At 37.2% G+C, this 21223-nt stretch overlaps 1 protein-coding gene across 1 annotated transcript; it reads right to left on the reverse strand.

Moving 5' to 3' along the window:
- Positions 1-2796: 2796 nt before the first annotated feature.
- Positions 2797-18733, reverse strand: LOC124622428 (40S ribosomal protein S16). Its single transcript, XM_047148122.1, has 6 exons — positions 18641-18733; positions 18452-18506; positions 18327-18371; positions 17632-17763; positions 6480-6594; positions 2797-2981 (listed from the first exon to the last, which is right to left on the reverse strand). Exons 2-6 carry the CDS (start codon positions 18458-18460, stop codon positions 2836-2838), a joined length of 447 nt encoding a protein of 148 aa, XP_047004078.1. The 5' UTR covers positions 18461-18506; positions 18641-18733; the 3' UTR covers positions 2797-2835.
- Positions 18734-21223: the final 2490 nt, after the last annotated feature.

The following is a 21223-nucleotide window of genomic DNA, read 5'->3' on the forward strand; positions in this document are numbered from 1 at the left end:
ATAAAATTAGACCCCAGCAATACTGCCCATCACTCGAACAGGTCTTCAATTTTGTCTGAAGATGCCAGCACTGTTGAAGTGTTGTGTGAACAACTCCAGCCCTTACTGGCAGAAACATGGGAAAATATGCAACACTATTTTCTTTAAAACAAAGTTAAATTTACAATTAGTAACTTGAAGGTGTTGTGAGATGAAAGTCAGCAGGCCTGTCCGTGCATCTGAAAGATGCCTATTCAAATTTCGCACTCGTTACATTAGAGTGGCACTAGTGGCACCACTATGACGATGCAAATCAGATTTTCTTTAAATACACACTGCATCGTAACAGTCATAAGCATAACTTACCTTTGAGATTGGATATGGTGAGATTATGTTAGTCAAGAATGCCTTTAGGCTATAAAGACAGCATTATCAATGCCTCACCAAGTTTGAACAAGGTTGTGTAATAGGCCTACAAGAAGATTGATGTTCCTTCTGTGATAATGCAGAAAGACTTGGCAAAAATGTAGCCACTGTACATGACTGCTGGCAATGGTGGTCACAAGAATGTATGGTTGCAAGAAGACTGGGCTCCGAGCAGCCACATGGAACTGCCGAGAGGCAAGGCCATGTTCAGCATATGGCTCTGGTGCATTGCACCGCACCTGAGCAATAGTTGGCACCACAGTGACAAACTCTTACAAATGAATTACTTCAAGGAAATCACACAGCCAGACACCTAGTACCGTGCCTTCCGCTGACCCCAAACTGCCGTCATTTGCAGTTTCATTGGTGTCGAGTGAGAACTCATTGGAGGGCAAGGTGGAGGCCTATATGTTTTCTGATGAAACCTGGTTCTGCCTCAGCACTAGTGAAAGCTGTGTGCTGGTTACTGGCCTGTTAAGTGTCTGCAACCAACCTGTCTGCATGCTAGACACAGGACATATAGCTGGAGTTATGGTCTGGGACGTGATTTTGTAAGACAGCAGGAGCATTCTCGTGGTTATACCACAAACCCCGACTACAAGTTTGTATGTCAATATGATGATTCAACCCGCTGTGCTGGCATTCGTGAACAGCACTCTAGGGGGTGTTTTCCAACGTTGCATTAGCCTGCTTGATCACCAGATGTGTCTCAAATCTAGCACGTAAGGGGCATCATGAGAAAACTCCAGCTTCATCCACAAACAGCATCACCCCCAAACGGATTTTTTTTAAATTATGTTCCAAATTGTTTTGTTAATGAAAAATATAATGAACATCACACACAGACAGATAAAGACAGCTTTTCAAGCTCAAAATAATGGGTTACAAAATTTTGAAGGTCACCCATCATAAAACCCCAAGTATACTTGTGCACTGGAGTGATTAATGTATCCTGAAACTTGGGGTCATTTTTTCCTTTCTCTGGAGCTGTGAAGTCTAACCACAGATTTCATAAGTTTCCTGTGGACTTAAACCTTGGAAGAGCTGGCTGGAGTACAGAGGATTTATTTCTCATACCACTGGTGAGCACCTGTCACTCAACTGACGAAATAATGTACCTTCAGCCCACTAATGAAGTAACATCACATTCTTCATTTTCTGAGCTGCTAAATTCAATGTCAAACACAGGATTATAGGAATCCTTTTTTGAAAGCAATCCCTAAACAACAATATAGGAGGGAGTGAAAGCAAGCATTTTGTCGTCAAGTATCCAAAGCTTCAAATAGTTAAGACAATATCTTATGGCAACTGCCTCGTCCAAAAAACAAAAGGCAGCCTACAAATGTAGTTCCTGATGCTGTCTTGCAGTGACTTAATTATCAGGGCTTGAACAGATAAGAGTGACTTTTTTAAATGTCTAAGTCTTGCAAATATACTCTGGATTTAAGTTTCTGTCAAAATAATAAATATGAGAACTCCATGTTTTATGTTAAAGGGTTAACCTATCCTGTACCAACCTACAAAGTGCAACAGGCATGAAACTCCATCTCACAGACACATCTGGCAACTGTACAACACAAAGCATGAACATTTGCATTCAACATTATGGCAATTGCAAGTCAATGTTAACAGCATTTCAGATTTGCAATTTTTTGGTATTACGATTTTTTTCTGTCTGTATTTAATATTAAGAATAACTTCCATAATTTGAGACAACGAACCATCTAAATTTTAAGTATGTCCATAAATTAATGTCAGCTGAGTATGAAGCACAATATTGTAGTCCAGTGTTTTACAAAGTAAACAAGTTCTTTGCTAAAAGACAACAAACCAAGGCAGCATAATGTCTGCATTTCGCCACCTGCTGTTTATTTTAAGCAGGAACTATGCAGTCTTTTCTTACCACATTTATTAATTCTCCACATTCCCTCAGCAATTGTTACACTAAAACCCTAATAAATATAACTATCCATTTTTGCCAATTTTCAACAATGAGTTGGTATTTGATCCAGGCATTATCAATGGAAGTTAGTGTCCTTATCACCCTGATCAGTGAAAGAACCTATTCAACACCAATATCTTCTGAATCTTTAACTACCAGCATGCACCAAAATTGTATTTTCTTATGACCATAGTGAATAGTTAAAAATTTACTTTCTTAAAGGAAGTTAAAAAATTTCTAGGCCTCATATGGTGAAAGATGTTAATTGCTTGCCTATCTTTTGAACAATTTGTTTTAAATGCACACAGGGCAACACTAAATCAGCAAACAATATTTGTGTTACAAAATATTTGATGGATACAACGATATAATTTGGTTTGTGTTCCATTAATACATAAAATAACTGCATAAAAATTGGAATAATTTCCAAGGTGAAATAAATGAGACCCTGTTTTCAAAGAATGTTTATTAATAAGAGACTATACACTTTAACGGTATGATTTCTGGTATCTTGCACGGGCACCTGGTCCACCGAACTTCTTGGGCTCGCAACGCCTTGGGTCAGCTACCAAGAGAGTTCTGTCATACTGGATCAAAATATCCTTTATCTCTTTCTTAGACGCTTCGTCTACATCTGAAAATTAAATGCCATATTTATTAAAATCATAATAAATCATTTAACAATGAACACTAATTTTATACAAACAGAACCATTTATATACTTAAAAACTAGAATATTGATTTGCTTTGCCTCTGATGTTTCACTATAATAAATACTACAACACTACAAGGACATTATTTTGCAATTCCATGTACATCAGTCTAACTACAGCGCATTTAAAATTAGTTGCAACTTTTGACAGTTCAGTACGGAGCAGGTGGAGGGAAGTGCAGTTGCCAGCGTGCGCAGAATGCATCAGCAGGCAATGATAACGCCAGGCCTACTCAGCGCGTAATCTGTCAGCTGCGCAAGCTGGCTGATCTGCAGTAATTCTCAAACAATTTTAAAGAAACTATTCCATAATAAACTCAGTCTCGCACATCTTAGAGATTCATTCCTCAGCTTCACAATGTATTACCTATCATTTCGTTAATGGTCATAGTTATTGTGATATTTCGGTATTAGCTAAACTACTGCAAGAAATTCTTTAAGTTTGCAGTGCAAAGTAGGAGCCCCTATGAATTTGCATTTGGTGTGACCTACAAGAAGGGTAGTAGAAGTGATCCACAAAACCACCGTCCAATATCCTTGACATTGATTTATTGTAGAATCTTTGAACATATTTTGAGCTCCACATAATGAGGTATCTTGAACAGAATGCCCTTCTCAATGTCAACCAGCATTTCGAAAACACCCATCATCATGTGAAACCCAACACTCACTTTTCGCCCATGACATACTGAAAGCTTTGGATGAAGGCAACCAGATAGATGCAGTTTTTCCTGATTTCCAAAAAGCATGTGACTCAGTACAGCACCTACACTTGCTATCAAAAGAACGATCATATGGGTTATGAGGTGAAATTTGTTACTGGACTGAACTTTTTGGTAGGTAGGGCCAAACATGTTATCTCAGATGAAGAATCATCGTCAGATGTAACCCAGGACAGTGTGCTGAAACCCCTGTTGTTCATGCTGTATATTAATGATTTTACACATAATAGTAAAATCAAGCTTTTTGCAGATGATGTAGTTATCCATAATGATGTATTATCTTAAAGAAGCTGCATAAATATATAGCCAAACCTTGATAAGATTGCAAGCAGTGCAGAGATTGGCAACAAAAAAACGTAGTATCCTATGATTATAAAATCAGTGAGTCACTGTTGGAATTAGTCATCTATCTAATACAAATACCGGAGTGTAGCACTTTGTATGGCTATGAAACTGAATGATCACTTAGGATCAGTCGTGGTTAGAGCAGGTGGTACACTTCGGTTTACTGGTTGAATACTGGGGAAGTGCAGAAGAGATTGCATGTGACCGGTCCTAGAATATTACTCTTGTGTGTGGGGGCCATACAAGAGCCTAACAGCACATACTGAATGTATACAGAGGAGGGCAGCACAAATGGTCACAGGTTTGTTTAATCCGTGGGAGAGTGTCACAGAGATAACGAACGAACGATCTGGAAGGCGCTAACATAGTTTACATCTATCCTGAGAGTCTGTTAAAAGTTCCAAGAACTGGCTTTAAATGATGACCCTAGGAATATAAAACAACCCCCTATGTATCACTAACATATGAATCATAAGACTAGAATAATTACCACACACACACACACACACACACACACAGGCAATCAAACAATTATCTTCCCACACTGTACATGTGAATGGGACAGGAAGAAACCCTAATAACTGGCATAATGGAATGTACACTCTGCTATGCACCTCACGATGGTTTACAGTGTAGACGTAAATGTGCCATAAGTGGCACCCAAAAATAAAGGCACTATGGACCACTGCAAGAAAAATATATAATTCCACACCTGGGACAGATAACTGCTCTGGTAGTGCAGAAGAGAAAATCAGAAATCAGATTACAACAGTAATTTAAGTGATGTTTCCCCATTACTGTAACTGCAACACACTGGAATTTAAGAGAAGAGCATGCCATGGACTGATCACCACCTTGTAACACAATATACTAATTATTGTGTCACTGTAGAATAAATTGTTGATAAAATTTTTAGTTACCTGTACAGTACAGTACAGACACAAACTGATAATAAGCTTAACCATTACCTGTCATCTTCAGATCAAAGTATACACAGCAGAGCCTAAGGTAAGAGGGCACTTGTCATTTAAACTCTTACTTATAACAGACAAGCACTGTCATTGTACACTCAAAATAGCCATGCTGTCTGATGACCGAGTCAGTTTCTGTGAGGTGGACATACATAAACTGCGAGCACCTCATAGAAACTGACTGTCACCAGTCAGTGTGGCCATTGTATTTGTCACCGAGTGCACAATGACAGTGCTTGTTGTACTTACGAATTACTCACTTTAGTTATATGAGCTCGAAGTTGACATTCCCTTGCATCATGAACACCCTATTGACGTAGTATACTCTTATCTTAGACACTGCTATGTATATTTTAATCGGAAGATGACCAGTTACAGTCAAAACTAGTTATTGACTTTCGTACAAGTGATACTGGCAAATCAAGATTTTACATAAATCAATATTCACAATACATGAAATTCAAAAAGAGAAACTGCAAGTTTTAGACAATATAGCAAAAGGTTTGCATTTCTACTATGAAGTACTACAAATAACTTCAACATATTAAATTATATAATATACTGAATACTACTTTTCAATTTTTGGAGTTTATATGTAAAACTAATACCCATAAATAAATTTATGCATACAAATTTGCCTCTACAGAATGCAACTAGTAGCAAACAGACATGATGTGCCACAAGCCACATTTGGCAATGTAACCATCTGGTTGAGTCAAACTGTCAATGCTAATTTCTCACAAAAAAAAAAAATTATGCTGGTAGTAAAACTGCATTGTACTTCCTTGTGCAAAGGAATTGTTTAATTTTTTCAGTACACAGGGCAGTGCTTTCCCTTGCAGGCATGTAATCACGAAACAAGAACATACACAAGCATGAACCCACAAAACATGGTTTTTAATAACTCTGTGGGACTTTTGATTCTTTGGCACGATTAATTCAACACTTGAAACATACAACAAACAACCTGAACATCATTCATCCTTTCAAAAAGTACCTCACTACTACCGGATCGAGTTTGTACATGACGTGTCCAATAGCTACAACAGACACCAGATAATGATCTGTTCGTACTTCTAGATCTCTGGATGACTATTACAACTGAAGCGAAGAGTTTGAAGCTACACAACTGACACTAACTGCCCAGCAACTCACCACTTGTGCCCGTCCCCCTCCACATCTGATACTTTGTTTTAATGCAACACACTAACATTTGATTCCTACTACAGAACTGCTTTTGCCCTTTATTCCCCATAACTTTGTAGGTATTTCTGTGACCATATGCCTAGAATTTCTAAACCTGAATGGTAATACCCCGGTCTCTCACACAAACAGGAAATTCCTTATCCCACATATTGCAAAATTAAAGACAGCATACTTACATTTCTGGTAGTACGAAACAAGAGCTTTTGAAATGGCTTGACGAATAGCATAAATCTGTGCAACATGGCCACCTCCGTTTACACGAACTCTGATATCAACTCCGGAAAAACGCTCCTGTGACAATGAGAACAGCAACTTACAAAAAATGGAATTGTTAGAACAATCTCTGTACACTATATCATTGCATGAAATTTACTGAATCAAGATAATATTCCACTAGATTAAATCATTTCATTAAACAAGTACTAACAGGTATAAGAGAAAATAATAACAGGTATTACAATTTGATATCAAGTTAAATTTCTGTGGCAATTTAAATTGCCATCAGCACTAACATCAATACAATTTATTACAGTTCATGATTTGCAAAAGTTAACTGGAGGGAAGAACACTTAGGCATACTGCTACAAATGTTAGAATAACAAGAGTTAACAAAGCAGTCAGTACTTACTAAGTATTATATCTGGCAACTACTACTGACTATAGGAGCAAATGAAAAGGGCCAACCTAAGTTTACAGTGGCACCCATCTGCTTTGACCTGTCATGGGACATCATACAGTATATTTGAAATGGACAATGTTTGTGGAGGGCATGTTAAGGTGCTCTAATATGGGATATTTGTGTTTCCAAATTGTGTGGTGAAGTGATATTAGTGATTCACTGGACTCAATTACTGCTGTTTGTGAAAATACTGGAAGTGTTTGTGGCTGTTTGTTAGCGAGTTTTTTCCTTCTGTGTTGCCGGTTACGGGAAAGATATGTTTAGGGAGTTTGTAATTATTAGTGTGGTGTGTTGCTTACTGTTGGAGACTTAATTTTGGTTCCTCTGTTAGTTATTGGTATGACAAAGTTAACAAGAAGGTCACAGTATGCCACAATGAGGGATATCTTGACCAGAAGCAATTTCCTTCAGTAGTTCAATCCAATTGCCAACTGTAATAGTGCCACAGTTGTAGAGAAGGTATATTTTAGACTAGGGACTACAAAACTTAATTGTGTTCCTTCTTTCTCAAAAATGGTATTAATGCAATTATTAACGAATTTTTGGGTTCTGTCAATTGTAGGTAATTATTCCGACTTGGGATTGGAAGTTAGAGTGGCATTTTACCTAAATCTGTGAGGTTAGGTTTGCAGTGTCAAGTATGTAAGCAGGTTTTGGTGTTATACCACAGATCAAGTGAAGTGTTTGCCATTGGATTTGCCAAGCGGTGTGCGGTTTTTTTCAATTTTGTTTAAGCTATATAGTCAAGTTTTAAGCGTACCATCATATCGCTGGTTTGGTTGCGGAGTATCTTTGCGGGTAGCCACGTACGCATAATCGAGCACAGGACACGGAACTTATCTTGTGTTGAGGGTAGTGTTGCTACAAGTGATATTACAGTAAAGTGATAAAATATGCAAATGATTCAGAGGAAAGTGCGTCAAGAAGTAATTTCACCCGCGTCGTGTCTGTTAAGTGTATGCTCGTCCAAGTGATATTGTGGACAAGATAATCATCAAGATTGTCAACTGGGATAAACATTTATGACTTACGAGTGTAAACAGTGCAACATGTTAATTCTTATCGTCTCAGAATATAGTTGTTCATACCATACGTAAGTCAGTGTTGTGTTTTAACATTGAGCGGCTCCCCTAAACCCACTTGCATATTTCGATAGATAATTTCAAGCAAGCCACCAGCAGTGTGGGGCAGAACAGTACGACCGCCACGAAATTATCAGGTACATGGTGTGGATAGGGCGCAGTCAAGAAGCGGCAAGAGAAAACAGTTTCAGGGTTCCCACCCATTTGTACCCCGGGCATGTTACGAAGTGAAATTTCTGGTACCAATTTTTGGATCTGTGTGGGGATTCACAGTACCAGGCATAACAATTGAGCAATATAGGTCAAGCAAAATCTATGAACTATCAAACAGTTTTTTTAGGTTTTTTATTGACAGTTTGTCAAATGCTGAGGATTTTGTTTGCTTGATTTTTTACTGTCTTCATTATTAGGATTGTCATATACTTAGTTTGTCTCCACTGAAAACCCACTAATACCATTGTTTTGTTAGTTTCATGTTATTCACGCAATTAACATTTTTCGTATTTGTTTCTGTAAGCATGTGTAATGCACTATGTCATGGTTGCCATATTGTGTAAGTTTGAAATATGTATGTCCATCTTCATGAAGCGAGGGGTCAGAGCTGGTGGGTGGCACTGGAACCTTTGGTTATCCCTAAAAGTGTCACACCAGATCTTGAAATGATACTGCTTACTACCACACCAGTAGCTCTCGACCTCTAACATGGTGTACACATGGACAAGAAAAAAACTCTCAGATTTCCCTGTTAAAAGTACACTTTTCCCAGGTGAAAATACATTTTTCCCATGTTAACTAAAAAATTCACTTTCCCTCAGACCTGTGAAACTTATCAAACCTTTGACTGGCTTGGTTTTGTACACTGGTGTAAAACTTCCTGGCACTTAATGAAATGAACCCAGCAAAAAGCAATGTGTTTTGTATATGTGTGTGGCAACATTTACAGTGCATATTTAGTACTATGGAAGTGAACTAAGAATTCCACTGAATACAGCATGGTAGTTTCCACATGGTAGCTTCCAAAGCACTGAAATCTGGACTGCACTGCACAATGCAATTTTGTCAGCCAATCACATTCCGTTGCATGATCTCAACAGCCAAGGACAGCAGGCATTGAGAACATAAGACATGCGATGTAGTCAGCCAATAGCAACATCAGTGTTCTGTAGTGCGAACATACAAATAGGAAACGTTAATGATTTAAATTAATTTACATACAGTATAGCTACAAGAGAAGCTAAGCTTTCATGTTTAATATTGATCGCCAAAAAATTATTTTGGCTGTTTTTTCCAAGGGTGAGGTTAGGCAGGATCCTACCAGCACAGCTTAAACTGCAGCAGCTGAATATCTCTCAAGCACAATTTTAAATTTCACTGTTGCACACTGAACATATCGTAGCTAACCTGGCTGAATACAATTTTTTTAAAAAAAACAATTACGTGTTAGGTTGCTCAGGAACTCACCTCGGACTTATTTTGAAGGATAACTATACTTTTAACCATCGTTACAGCAAAATTAATAATCTTTGAAAGAACTGAACCCTGAATCTTTGTCTTTAGCGTGTTACATTTTAAAATATATTGCATAAATGGCTTATTGTCTGGGCCTGAAATTTTTCGAAGTGTCTAGTCCTCAAAGTGTTGAGAAATTTGGGATTAGTAGAGACGGATGCCACCAGCCTGGTCTGACCAATGACATCACCAACACACCGAAAACTGCTATTATCCAACATGGCTACCAAAGCATCATCACAACGCTCAAAAATACAAATGCTGTGCAAATCAGACACTGACAAAACCCAATGAAATTAGAGGGACGACCTTTGGGGAAGGGGTTTTTGGGTGGATACAATCTAAAAATTTGATAAGAAAAAACACCATTCTAGACAAGGTTCTTCAAAAAACAAAACACTGGAATGCCAAAAAATAAAACCTAACAAAACTATACAAAACACACCATAATATTATGGTGTGCCAATCCTCAGTTCAACCTATATAGCTCAAACCTAGGCCATGACAACAATGAACCTCCACCCCACAACTACAAAAGTTGGTATACCAATCTCCTATTCACCTACACACCTTGAAGTACACAACACCAATAATCTTGCCCCACAACTACAGCCCAGTGTGAAAGTGCACTTATGGTGTTGGCAGTTTCTGTGCTGCATGCTGCATTTGGTAACTGCCTGTGCATTAAATGATGGTAAGTCAACACAATGAATGATGCGTCTGATAGGACAAGACGGCAGAACCTACAAGAAAATAGTTTCCGGTAAATGTTATAAGTGGACCAACGATTTTTAATTAAATCATGGGACAAGGTAGAGGAACCAATGTTTTAATTGATCATGGGAAAAGATATGTGGATCAATGTCTATTAATAACAGTCACACATTCAATTTATTAATAAACACTGCTCCACCTACCTTCTCCCACAATTAAAACCTTGATCCACCTACTTAGTAGTTATGCAGACCTAAAAGAACAGTTTAAATTTTATGGCATTCTCCTTTATAAGACAACATTTGCACAGTATATTCCATTGTGCCACCACAATTTCGTACGCTCCACATGACACACACACACACACACACACACACACACACACACACACACACACACACACACTATCAATACCACACAGTTAAACCGTGAGAGCACACCAATTTATACACTGTGCCCTCCACAACAATTCACTTCCAGTGCAAAACACCACAGCTCAATGACATTATGACATGGCACACCACACCTCATAGCAGACTGTGGTATCCTACAACCAAGTATATCCAGAAATTCATTTCACATTCACACAACATAATTCTTGTATAAAAGGGAATTTATTTTGAAAGTAACTTCTCAAACCACCATTCACAATATTTTCCCATGACCTATTAGAAATATTAACAGTCATGTCACGCTAATCGAAAGTAGTAGTAGTTGTTGTTAAAAAGTATTTCAGTCTTCAGCCTAAAGACTAGGGCCCATTTTGCTGTCCACTTGTCTGCGCACTGTGTTTTGTTGTAAAAGGTGAATTTTCTTTGCAATTAGTTTTATTTTGGTGTTATTCCCTCATTTATGTTTTATTGTTGTTGTTATTCTGCAGTAGTGGGCTACAGTAAAATTCTTTTTTGGAGTATCAGCTCTTACTGGCCAAAATTACAAAAATTAACTGAATGCCAAAACACTGCAAAATTCCCAGAATTCTAATAAATTCCCAGGGTGCATAAACCGTGTACGACATGTCCCTGACTATAGTAAGTAGAAAATTTTACTGTCTTCTAAAAGAATATTGGAAATTAAATGGGAAAATCTAAAAGAAATATTCTGAATCACAAGGAAAGTGAAACTTTCTACCTTCAAAAACATGCACCCATTGTAAGTGAAGACTCCATTAATTGCGCATCCATTTTCATTTGGTAAAAAGGTGGCTAACAAATATTAGCACATGCATCAATTATTACAGTTTAAATAATGAAATGCCATTTATTATAGAGTTTTGCTATCAAACTCCTCTCATTTTTCCAGTACCCTTATTTCTTAAATTGTGAGTAGTGTAAACTAGAAAATAGATAGTAAGTTTGCAACTATCCAGACAGTGGTAATATCTTCAAAAAAAAATTTTACATATTCATTTGACTTTTTTCTACTTTATAATTATAGTGTGTTCTAAAGGACGAAATTCAACATGGCTCCCCATGCAGTGACCACTTCTGAAGATGGAAATAATTCCAAAATGTGTCATGCATAGTTTGTGATAAATTAATTCTTCACCTGCTATATGCCTTTTTTATGCAACCTTCCCAGTTTAACTACAGAACTCTTACCTTTTATCATTTCTCCTATTTCTATACTCTCAGGAGTCCCTGCACAAAGTAGATCACACGTGTAGTCAGCCACTACAAGAATGTCCCCAACACCTCATGCATGCCGAGTGCACTGTATGGAGGGGACACTAGCGTCAATGCCAGCTCTGGAATTTGTAAACATTGCCATGGTGCCAGATTGCAACCCTACCACTCAAGGTCGCACACGGTGCCTTGCTTCCATAGTGGCTGCAACACACTTGCCCCATATTCGTTTATCACGGATCATGAGTTACCAACTCAACTTGTGTAAAATGTGCAGGGTAAGGTGGTGTTAATTTCAAACATATATGATATGGCCTCTTCCTCTCACTGAAGGAAAGTAGGCAGCACCACTACATTAAAAAGCCAATCCCATAAGCTCATACATTACGTATGCTTTTTGGGAGGAAAGGGACAACAGGACTAATACTGTTGTCAAAAGTCTGAACAAGTAGCTGTTGCTCGGAAACTGCAATAACTTCTGTGAAGAAAATAACAAGGGAAAGGTGTGCTGGAGATCTACAGGAGCCAACTGCTGCTCTTTCAGCGCCAGGGAAAACCAAAGAGTGTGCTTCTAACTATAACAGAACTGGATAATTTTCAAGGGGACACAATTAAGCAACATACATATGATCATTAAATGTGGAAAGAATATCCAACCCAGAAGAAGCTGCTGCTCTGACTAGAAGGTAGTGAATCGCTTTCAAAGGAAAAATCTATTCCTTCAGCACTGGTGAAAAAGATAGCCTTCCAATAGGAAGCTTTTCTGAACGAAGAGTTCTGCTTGAGCAGCAGGACATTTCCTGGAAATGCCATTTTCTGGGCAAAGTATTGAAGCGTAAACCCCACAAAATCGTTTGGATGGATGAAACATGAATAAACACTGGTAATTCCAGACTGCATGGACTGATGACACAGCATGACGGACAACTTCAATTGGACATGGCAGTCAGCTCATTCTTTAGCATGCTGGTGAGTTTGTACCGAATGCTTCGTTGGTTTTTTACAGAAAAGAAATCTTGAGACAACCACAGGGAAACGGGTAACAAAATTTGTTTAGTTCATACTTTGCCTTACATGCAGCAGCAGGAGAAGTGGTTGTATAGATTCATTTGACACATAAATGAGAAGGGCAGAACTGCTGGAAACAGTGAAAGAGCACAAGTCATGTAATATCATTTACAAGACTTGTGCTCTTTCACAGCAGTCTTGTAATATCATTTACAAGACTGACAAAATTGCCTAGAAGAAACTGTACAGTGTTGCACCCTCCATCACATCACTGCCTTCTTAATGCAATAGAAATCACGGCATTCAGGTGAAATCTTACATTGTAAACAAAAATAAAAGTTTAATTTGAAAGATGTCAAATTTAGTGCATGGGGAAGTATGACTCCCACAAAATGAAACATGTTTGCCAAATATACATGGCACATCTCAGTAGGCATATGGCAACAAGGTGTACTGGAAGAAAGGATGGGTAAGTTAATAAGATAAGGGGATGTAGCAGCAATAGCAATGGTGAAGATAGTGACAACATACAGATAATGACAACACTCCGACTGTAATCAACTCTTCTCCCTAAAATGCACGTAAGAAATGCATCTATACACTAAGACAATGAAACATCATTGGCTTATCTCAATATATATTTCCAATTTTCTTTTTAATTACAGAGTGTGTTTCAATCCCCCAAGGTTATTAGTGTTTTCTGCCACTTCAGTAGTAGAGCACTGCAATGGGTCTGAAATTTTCGGGTGTAATATTCACAGATAGGTGACCAAAACAGCACAAGAACAAACAGCCATGTAGTAATATTGGCAACATAGCCACCTGCCGTCAGCAGCTGAACTGTAGTAACAAAGCCCTATAACAGGAGTCATGAACGATGGCAGTTGATTTTAGTCTTGTTTTGTTCTCCTTACATCACGGATACATGGACATGTTTGTTCTCCTTACATCACGGATACATGGACAGACAATGAGCCGTCAGTAGTGTTCTGAGCACTCTGCTCTGAATGCTGTAGCTAATGCAAGCATTACATATGATTGTATCAAATTGTTTAGTGAATTTATATTTCATTTGTTGCGAGTTGTCATTCCTGATGGTGGTGGTGAGCAATATGTTGAGATTCAAATGAATAAAGTTGTTCATTAAACACGTGTCTTTGCCGTAATTTCAAGTTCTAATCCTAACACGATAAATTCTGCATAAGCAAGCAAGAGAATTTGCAGGATGTACACAACTGTTGCATGAAATTGTAAACAATTACATTCCCACACATGCCTCGACATGCGCAAACCCCCATCCATGCCTCGACATGCACACACCACTATCATTTGTGGATTGTACTATCAGGGTGTATATGACCTGGGACAACCGGGAGAAACCTGGAAATTTCTTAGAATTCCAGGATTTTTTTTTTTTTAATTTTGACTTAAGAACCGATACTGTAACAAAGGATATTGCTGTATTCCGCTACTGCAGCAGTGAAACAAGAATGAGAGAGAAAAAAACTAAAATAAAATACAAATTGCAAAAGAAATGCACCATATACCACAAAACACTGTGCTCATACAAGTGTGTCAACCGCAAAATGCCTCAAAGGCTTTAGGAAGATTATGCAATGCTTCATAACAACAAATTGCCTCCAATGAGTGAGAAATCACAACTGTTTACATTAGATTCTTTTTAGCAGTTACGAGCGGGCACACAAGAAAATGAAATTGACAAATTTTGGCCAGATCCCTATACTAGTAAGTGCTAGTCGTATAGAGCTAGCAGCCGCTTAAGTTCTATTCTGGAAGTAGTGTGGAAGACATTGTACGAACATGTAACACCTAACCGGAGAATAATCACGGGATAACTAAACAGGTGATTCTGGCAGGGTTGATGAGGTTAACTGGCAAATAAGTTTAGACAATGGCAGGAATATTTACAGAATTGGTGATGACAAGATTGTTAGAACTAGGAATGACAAGAAACTGACATCACACAAATTAAGGAAGAATATGATGATTCCAAATTTATATAAAAATACCATACAACTGCTTTTCGGTCTCATGCTTGAGGAGTACAGAAGTGTCCGATTCCACCCATATGCTTTGACCCATGACATCAATATGGCAGAAATGGCTATTCTAAGCATCTTCACTACATACACATGGCAAAAAATATGTAAATACTTATAAGACAATAACATCTCCCTCCAAAAATACAAACTAGCAGCTCAACTGCGAGAAACTGGGTGGGGGGTTCTTAGGGAGTAGACAGCTAAACATAACAGTAAAAAACACACCACTATCCCAAAACACACAAATTTAACAAAAAAAAAATTACAAAGTTTACAGGAATCTGACATCCCTTGACCTATATAGGCCAACCACAACTATTGATAGGAAAAAACCAACACCTACAACTACGAAAACAGAAGCAAAACCACAGCACCACAAAAATTCAAACATCCCTATGTAAATTAAAACACATTCGACGCACAATAAATACATGAAACATTCCCACTCGAGAAAAATAGACAAAAAAAAAAAAAAAAAAAAAAAAAAAAAAAAAAAAAAACAATTACCACCAAGTTTTGGGGGCTGTAAAGTAGGTCTCTCTCTCTCTCACACACACACACACACACACACACAAAGAGAGAGAGAGAGAGAGAGAGAGAGAGAGAGAGAGAGAGAGAGAGAGGCAGGCACCATCAAACAGCAAGACATCTACGAACACAACCAACTCACAAACTCAGTGTCTTAATGACGACACACACAACACCCTTATGTCATGGGTCAAAGCAGACAGGTGGAATTCATGCTTCTGTTGACCCCATGCTTGAATGAATGCATTGATACTTCACAAATTATATTATCTCTTGTTATAAAAACAACCAATTGTGCCAAACAGTCATTTATTTGGTAACAATTTCTGCAATGTTAGAAGGCCTATTTTATTTCTTGCAGTGACAAAATAGACGTAATTAGCACAAGCAATCACACCAGTCATGCATACTATTTGTTTTAACAGCTTTTTCATTATTAGACAACATTTTGATTTTTCATGTGGCAAAACATTTGACGAACTCTGATGAGGTAACAGATTCTTTCACACTAAGGAAAGCAAACCATGTAAAGCTGTAGCAAGATTAGAGAGCTGCCTTGTCTTTACTGGTTTTATGTATTGTATATTTCATTTTATGACACAAAATAATAAGTTATTAGCTAATAGGCAATTAAGATAGCAAATTTTACCACTAGCACTTTTTCTCCCAATTATAAATAATCCCATCTGGTATTAATTGCGAGCTTTCTTCTTCTTCTTTTTTTATTAGGAGGGGCAGGATGTCAAACTTGCCGACTGGGAGCAGGAGAGGCACCACAGGACATTTTAATTTCCACTGTCCTGAATATAGTTTGGTGGCATACACATGAGCACTCAAGTATGCACTCTAAATGTGTAGGTTTTAGTACAGTTCACAAAATTCCAATGCTCTTTGAGTATCCTCAAATGTCTTGTTTCTTTTATTACAATATAAGACTAAAAATTTTAATAGCACATTTGTGCGATATACCTCAAAATGCAACACGTGCAAAGAAAATTAATATTGTATGTGAAAGCCTTGTGTTCCTTGTAGAGCACTATGTATAAATTTGAACCATTGCGTTCTTGTTTATGTGCTCCCACTATTAAGTAATGTTGCTATTGGCTGACTACATCACATGCCTTACGCTCTGAATATCCAGTCATCAGTTGGCAAGATCACATGACATGAGCTATGACTGGCTTACAGAAGCACATTGCAACCACAATTTCAATGCTTTGGAAAGTAACATGCAGTGTTTGGTAGAATTCGAAATTGTACTTTCATAATACAAAAATGTGCAGTGCACCTGCACCTGCAGATCAAAGGTCTTTCCAAAACCTTTCCCTAAATTACATTTTCTAAGTGCCCAGAAATTCTATGCCCGTGGGTAAGACAAAAACCATTCACAGCATTGATAAGTTTTACAGTTCCGAGGGAAAATATACTGTTACTTAACATGGAGAAAGTGTTTCCACCTGGGAGAAAGTGTTTTTTAACTGGGAAATCCAGGAAAAACTGGAGAATTCTTTTTCTTGTCCACATATACACCCTGACTATAGTACTGGGTTAGATCAGGTGCTGATACACTGAATTTACAATAACAGTGAATATAATACCCAAAGGAAGTTCTGCTACATAACAGTCCAAACAGTACAGACATTACATACAACTCAATGAATTGAGCACAGTATCATATGGTACAGAAATTTGTTATGGTAATCATACTGAACATCTGGGATCATGTCTTATTTGCTATATACTGATATCGCGAATCAGGACATATGAAATGCAAATATACCAATTCTATCAAGGAATCTAGCATTTCTCGCAACAATTCCGAACAGAATTCAATGCTAAACAAGATTTATCCACGAACAGTAATATATTGGCCATCTGTACTTTAATTTCCAACTCAAGTTGTATAGCATATGTGGCCTACAATAATTACACAAAATACTGTGTGTGCCCATAACAGTGTTGAGTCAATGAGCTAGAATGAATTAAAACAGCAAGTCAGCATATGGATTAAAAAATTTGACCATCAACTTTCATTAAATGAATTGGAAAATTAACTATACGAAGCCCATACAAAGATTTACACGAGCAACACTTGACCAAAACAAATTAATGACTAGTACCTTTCCTAACAGCAGTACTGGTTCCTGAAGTTTATACTGCAGCACACGAGGCTCTACCATCTCCAGTGGCCTGCCATTTACTCTCAAGTTTCCATTTCCTCTTTTACAATATGCAACAGCAGTTGCACTTTTCTGAAAAAGAAAGTCGTATGAAAACTTTTGCATTGGCTCAATAGTCATATTTTAGCCTTGTTTCTTAGCCTCAGTAAGAACTGAAAATTCACATATACGTCATATTCGGGATATATTAACATCACAGGCATATTGACTGGCGATATGTAAGTGGGAAAAAAACGGGGAGGCGAAATAGTAGCATGGGGATAACATAATCCAAATCGTTCAACTAGAGTTATCATATAATCACTTATCACAATAGCTTGTGAAGCAAGTGTTAACACCAATAAAAAGTCTACTACAATCTTAAATTTTTACCCACACTAAATACATCTAATCTTCAACCACCAATTGACAAACTGAAACAACACAATGTTGTCAATGGAGCATTCACGTAACAAAGTTCATTTATCTTATCCAAAGGAATTGTGTTACAGAAATCATTAAATCGCACGCCAACAAAAACCACACTTTACGAAGACGAGGGTAGGTAATATGCTTGAATGAATCGAAGTAGTTAGTGATGGGTAACAAATATCACAACGTTACAGTACAATAAGACTACAGTACGAATCTCATACCTTTCTACCGAACACCTGCACGGAAGGAATCGGCTCCTTTGCTGGCTGCAACATGAAATGGATATCAGTCTTCAGTAAAGCAGTAAAAAATAAATTTTCATTAATAAAATTATACCTAAACAAACCTTCTGCATTCTGGTGGTTACCGCGTGGTAAGGAAGTGTCTGGTCCAAAGAACACCTACAGTCAAATCAACATTCCATTACTAGATTTTGAAATACTAACAAACAAAACTTAGCTTTTCTAAATTATAAACTCCGACATAATTATTGAAAATAAGTCAATCTACAAGCCAATTATTCAAAGCAACTTACCTGCAGTCACTCAACTCGCAAAATAGAACACCACTTCCTTCCGTCAACCAAAGAACAGCGTTCCAACAGACATCACTAGCTTCCTTCACCCAAAGTACAAACTACAAGTACAAACATTCTTCGCCAATGATCAAAGTCAAACAGACAATGTCGTTCACGTGTGAGCTATACATAAGATCACTTTAACGAGAAAGGCAACAATAAGACATGTTCACCAAATTAATGACGAGCAATAGAAGTAACCACCTGAGCTATTATTCCGTTTCAGATATTCTACCTTATTCCAATTTTCAACATACACATAAACCCTGTAGGAGTAGAAGTAGTAGTTATTGTCTCATAACTCCAATTTCAAGCCATTGACTTAAAGTACAGGAGACTCGTCAAAACACAAAATCTGGTTTACAATTTTCCTTATAACACCAGTAACATAATACACAGTACGGAATAATTACTTAATTAAGCAATTAATAATTTTTCTTCAAAAGTAACAAACTTTTAAGATTAACTGACCTAAGTACTCGCTCCCTCTTGCTCAAATTTTCAGGTTGTCATTTATGAATTCTTCTACTGAATAGTAACATTTCTGCACTAGTTTCTTATACAAGGACTTTTTCTGTGATTCTAAATTTATGCTGAGCAATTCGCTTCCGTTGACTTTGTTATAAATTTTCATAGCCATATAATGTGGAGTTTGGCATAAAGTTTTAAACGGTGGGTGGGCAGCATAATATTATTTTGATTTCTGGTGTTGTAATCATATTGAAAATGATATACTACAAATAAATCACGGTTACTGTGTACAAAGATAATCAGCTCATATCTGTACAGTGAGGGAACACTTAGTATACTTAGAATTTTTAGGAGTGGGCGACATGATTTTCTTCGTCCTACATTGTGCATATTTGTAATGATGGTTTTCTGGAGTTTCAGTGTTCGACACGTATGCTTTGAGTTCTCCAAAATATAATTCCATACCTTATTACTGACTCAAACTAGCTGTGATATACTACTTTCCTTATGCCCATACTGGTAGCATTGTACAATATTCTCATTCCAAATGCTTGTCTGTTTAATTTATTTGCAAGGCACTGTATATATGATCCCCATGATAGATTTTTATCTAGTTGCATTCCTAGGAATTTCACAGAGCTAGCTTCCTGCAAATCCTGGTTTCTGTGACTGACCTGAATATCATTTACTTTTGCTTGTTTTGTTTTAAACTGCACTAACTAAGTCTTTTCCATGTTTAATTTTAACCCATTCAAATCAAACCAGGTATCTAAATTTTCTAAATTATTTAATACAGTTTGTGGAATTTGATCTGTACTGTTACTTTCAATGATTGAAGATGAGTCAGCTGCAAATTAAAGTGAGTGACACTCAATATTAAGTGGCAGATCATTTATGTAAAACAAAAACACAATGGGACCCAAGACAGAACCTTGGGGTACCCCATGTGAAATGGTTTTCTATTCTGAAGTACAAGTGCCTCTCTCTGATGTTATAACCACTCTTTGTCTTTGGTTGGTTAGATAGGATTTAAACAACTCTAATACTGTGCCCATAATTCCATACTTTTCCAGTTTACACAGTAGCAAGGAGTGATTCACACCATCAGAGGCCTTTGATAGGTCACAAAAAATTCCTGTGGCATGCAGTGAGGTATCTAGAGACGAGCTAATTTTATGAATGAAATTATTTACAGCAAATATTGTGGTTTTGCCTTTTTGAAATCCATACTGATTTTTTGTGAGTATTTTAAATTTTTCTATTAAATTTTGAATTTGTATGGTGACTACATCCTCAAATATTTCTCACAGTGATGGAACAAGAGAGACTGGACGATAGTTTCCCATATGTTCTTTTGTGCCTTTTTTTAATAGTGGCTTAACTACTGCATACTTCAGTGTGTCTGAAAAATAACCTTCTTGAAGGACCTGGTTAACAATTGTAGTTAATGGCTGCACAAATATTTTAGAGACTGTTTTTAACACTTTTGTGGTTATCCATTCCCGTCTTGCTGATGTTTTGCTTTTTAGTGACAGTATAACATTTTCTATATCTTTTACAGTAGGTCTGGTAAATGTACTGAAAAATTCACCATCAAGTTGCTCACTGTTGAAGAAATTTACCTTGTCTGGGTAATCTGCTACATTGACATTAGATCTGTTTACATTTATAAGGAATTCAGAAATTTGAGCAGGATTTACAATAGTCTTATCCTCTATCTTGATTTCAGAAATATCATAGTCTCTACCTGTGGCACCTGTTTCAGCTTTGATCACTGACCATAACGCCTCTGATTTGTCAGTTCTTTGACTGCCTTTACAATTTTTTAAAATATTATTGTAATATTTTACGTAAGTAACAAAATCAGGACTTTTCTTATGTTTTAGTTCCCTATGAAGCCGTCTTTTTCTGGCACTCCAGATTTTTATTCCTTCACTAATCCACTTTACTTTATTTCCTACTTTTTATGATTTGCAGTAAGGAGGAAAGTTTCATTAAAAACGTGCATGAATTTTCCAAGAACATAGTAAAATTTTCATAGCATCAAATATTATGATCTATAGCCCAATT

The sequence above is a fragment of the Schistocerca americana genome, chromosome 7 (genome assembly GCF_021461395.2).
Source record: "Schistocerca americana isolate TAMUIC-IGC-003095 chromosome 7, iqSchAmer2.1, whole genome shotgun sequence".
Classification (NCBI taxonomy): Eukaryota; Metazoa; Arthropoda; class Insecta; order Orthoptera; family Acrididae; genus Schistocerca; species Schistocerca americana.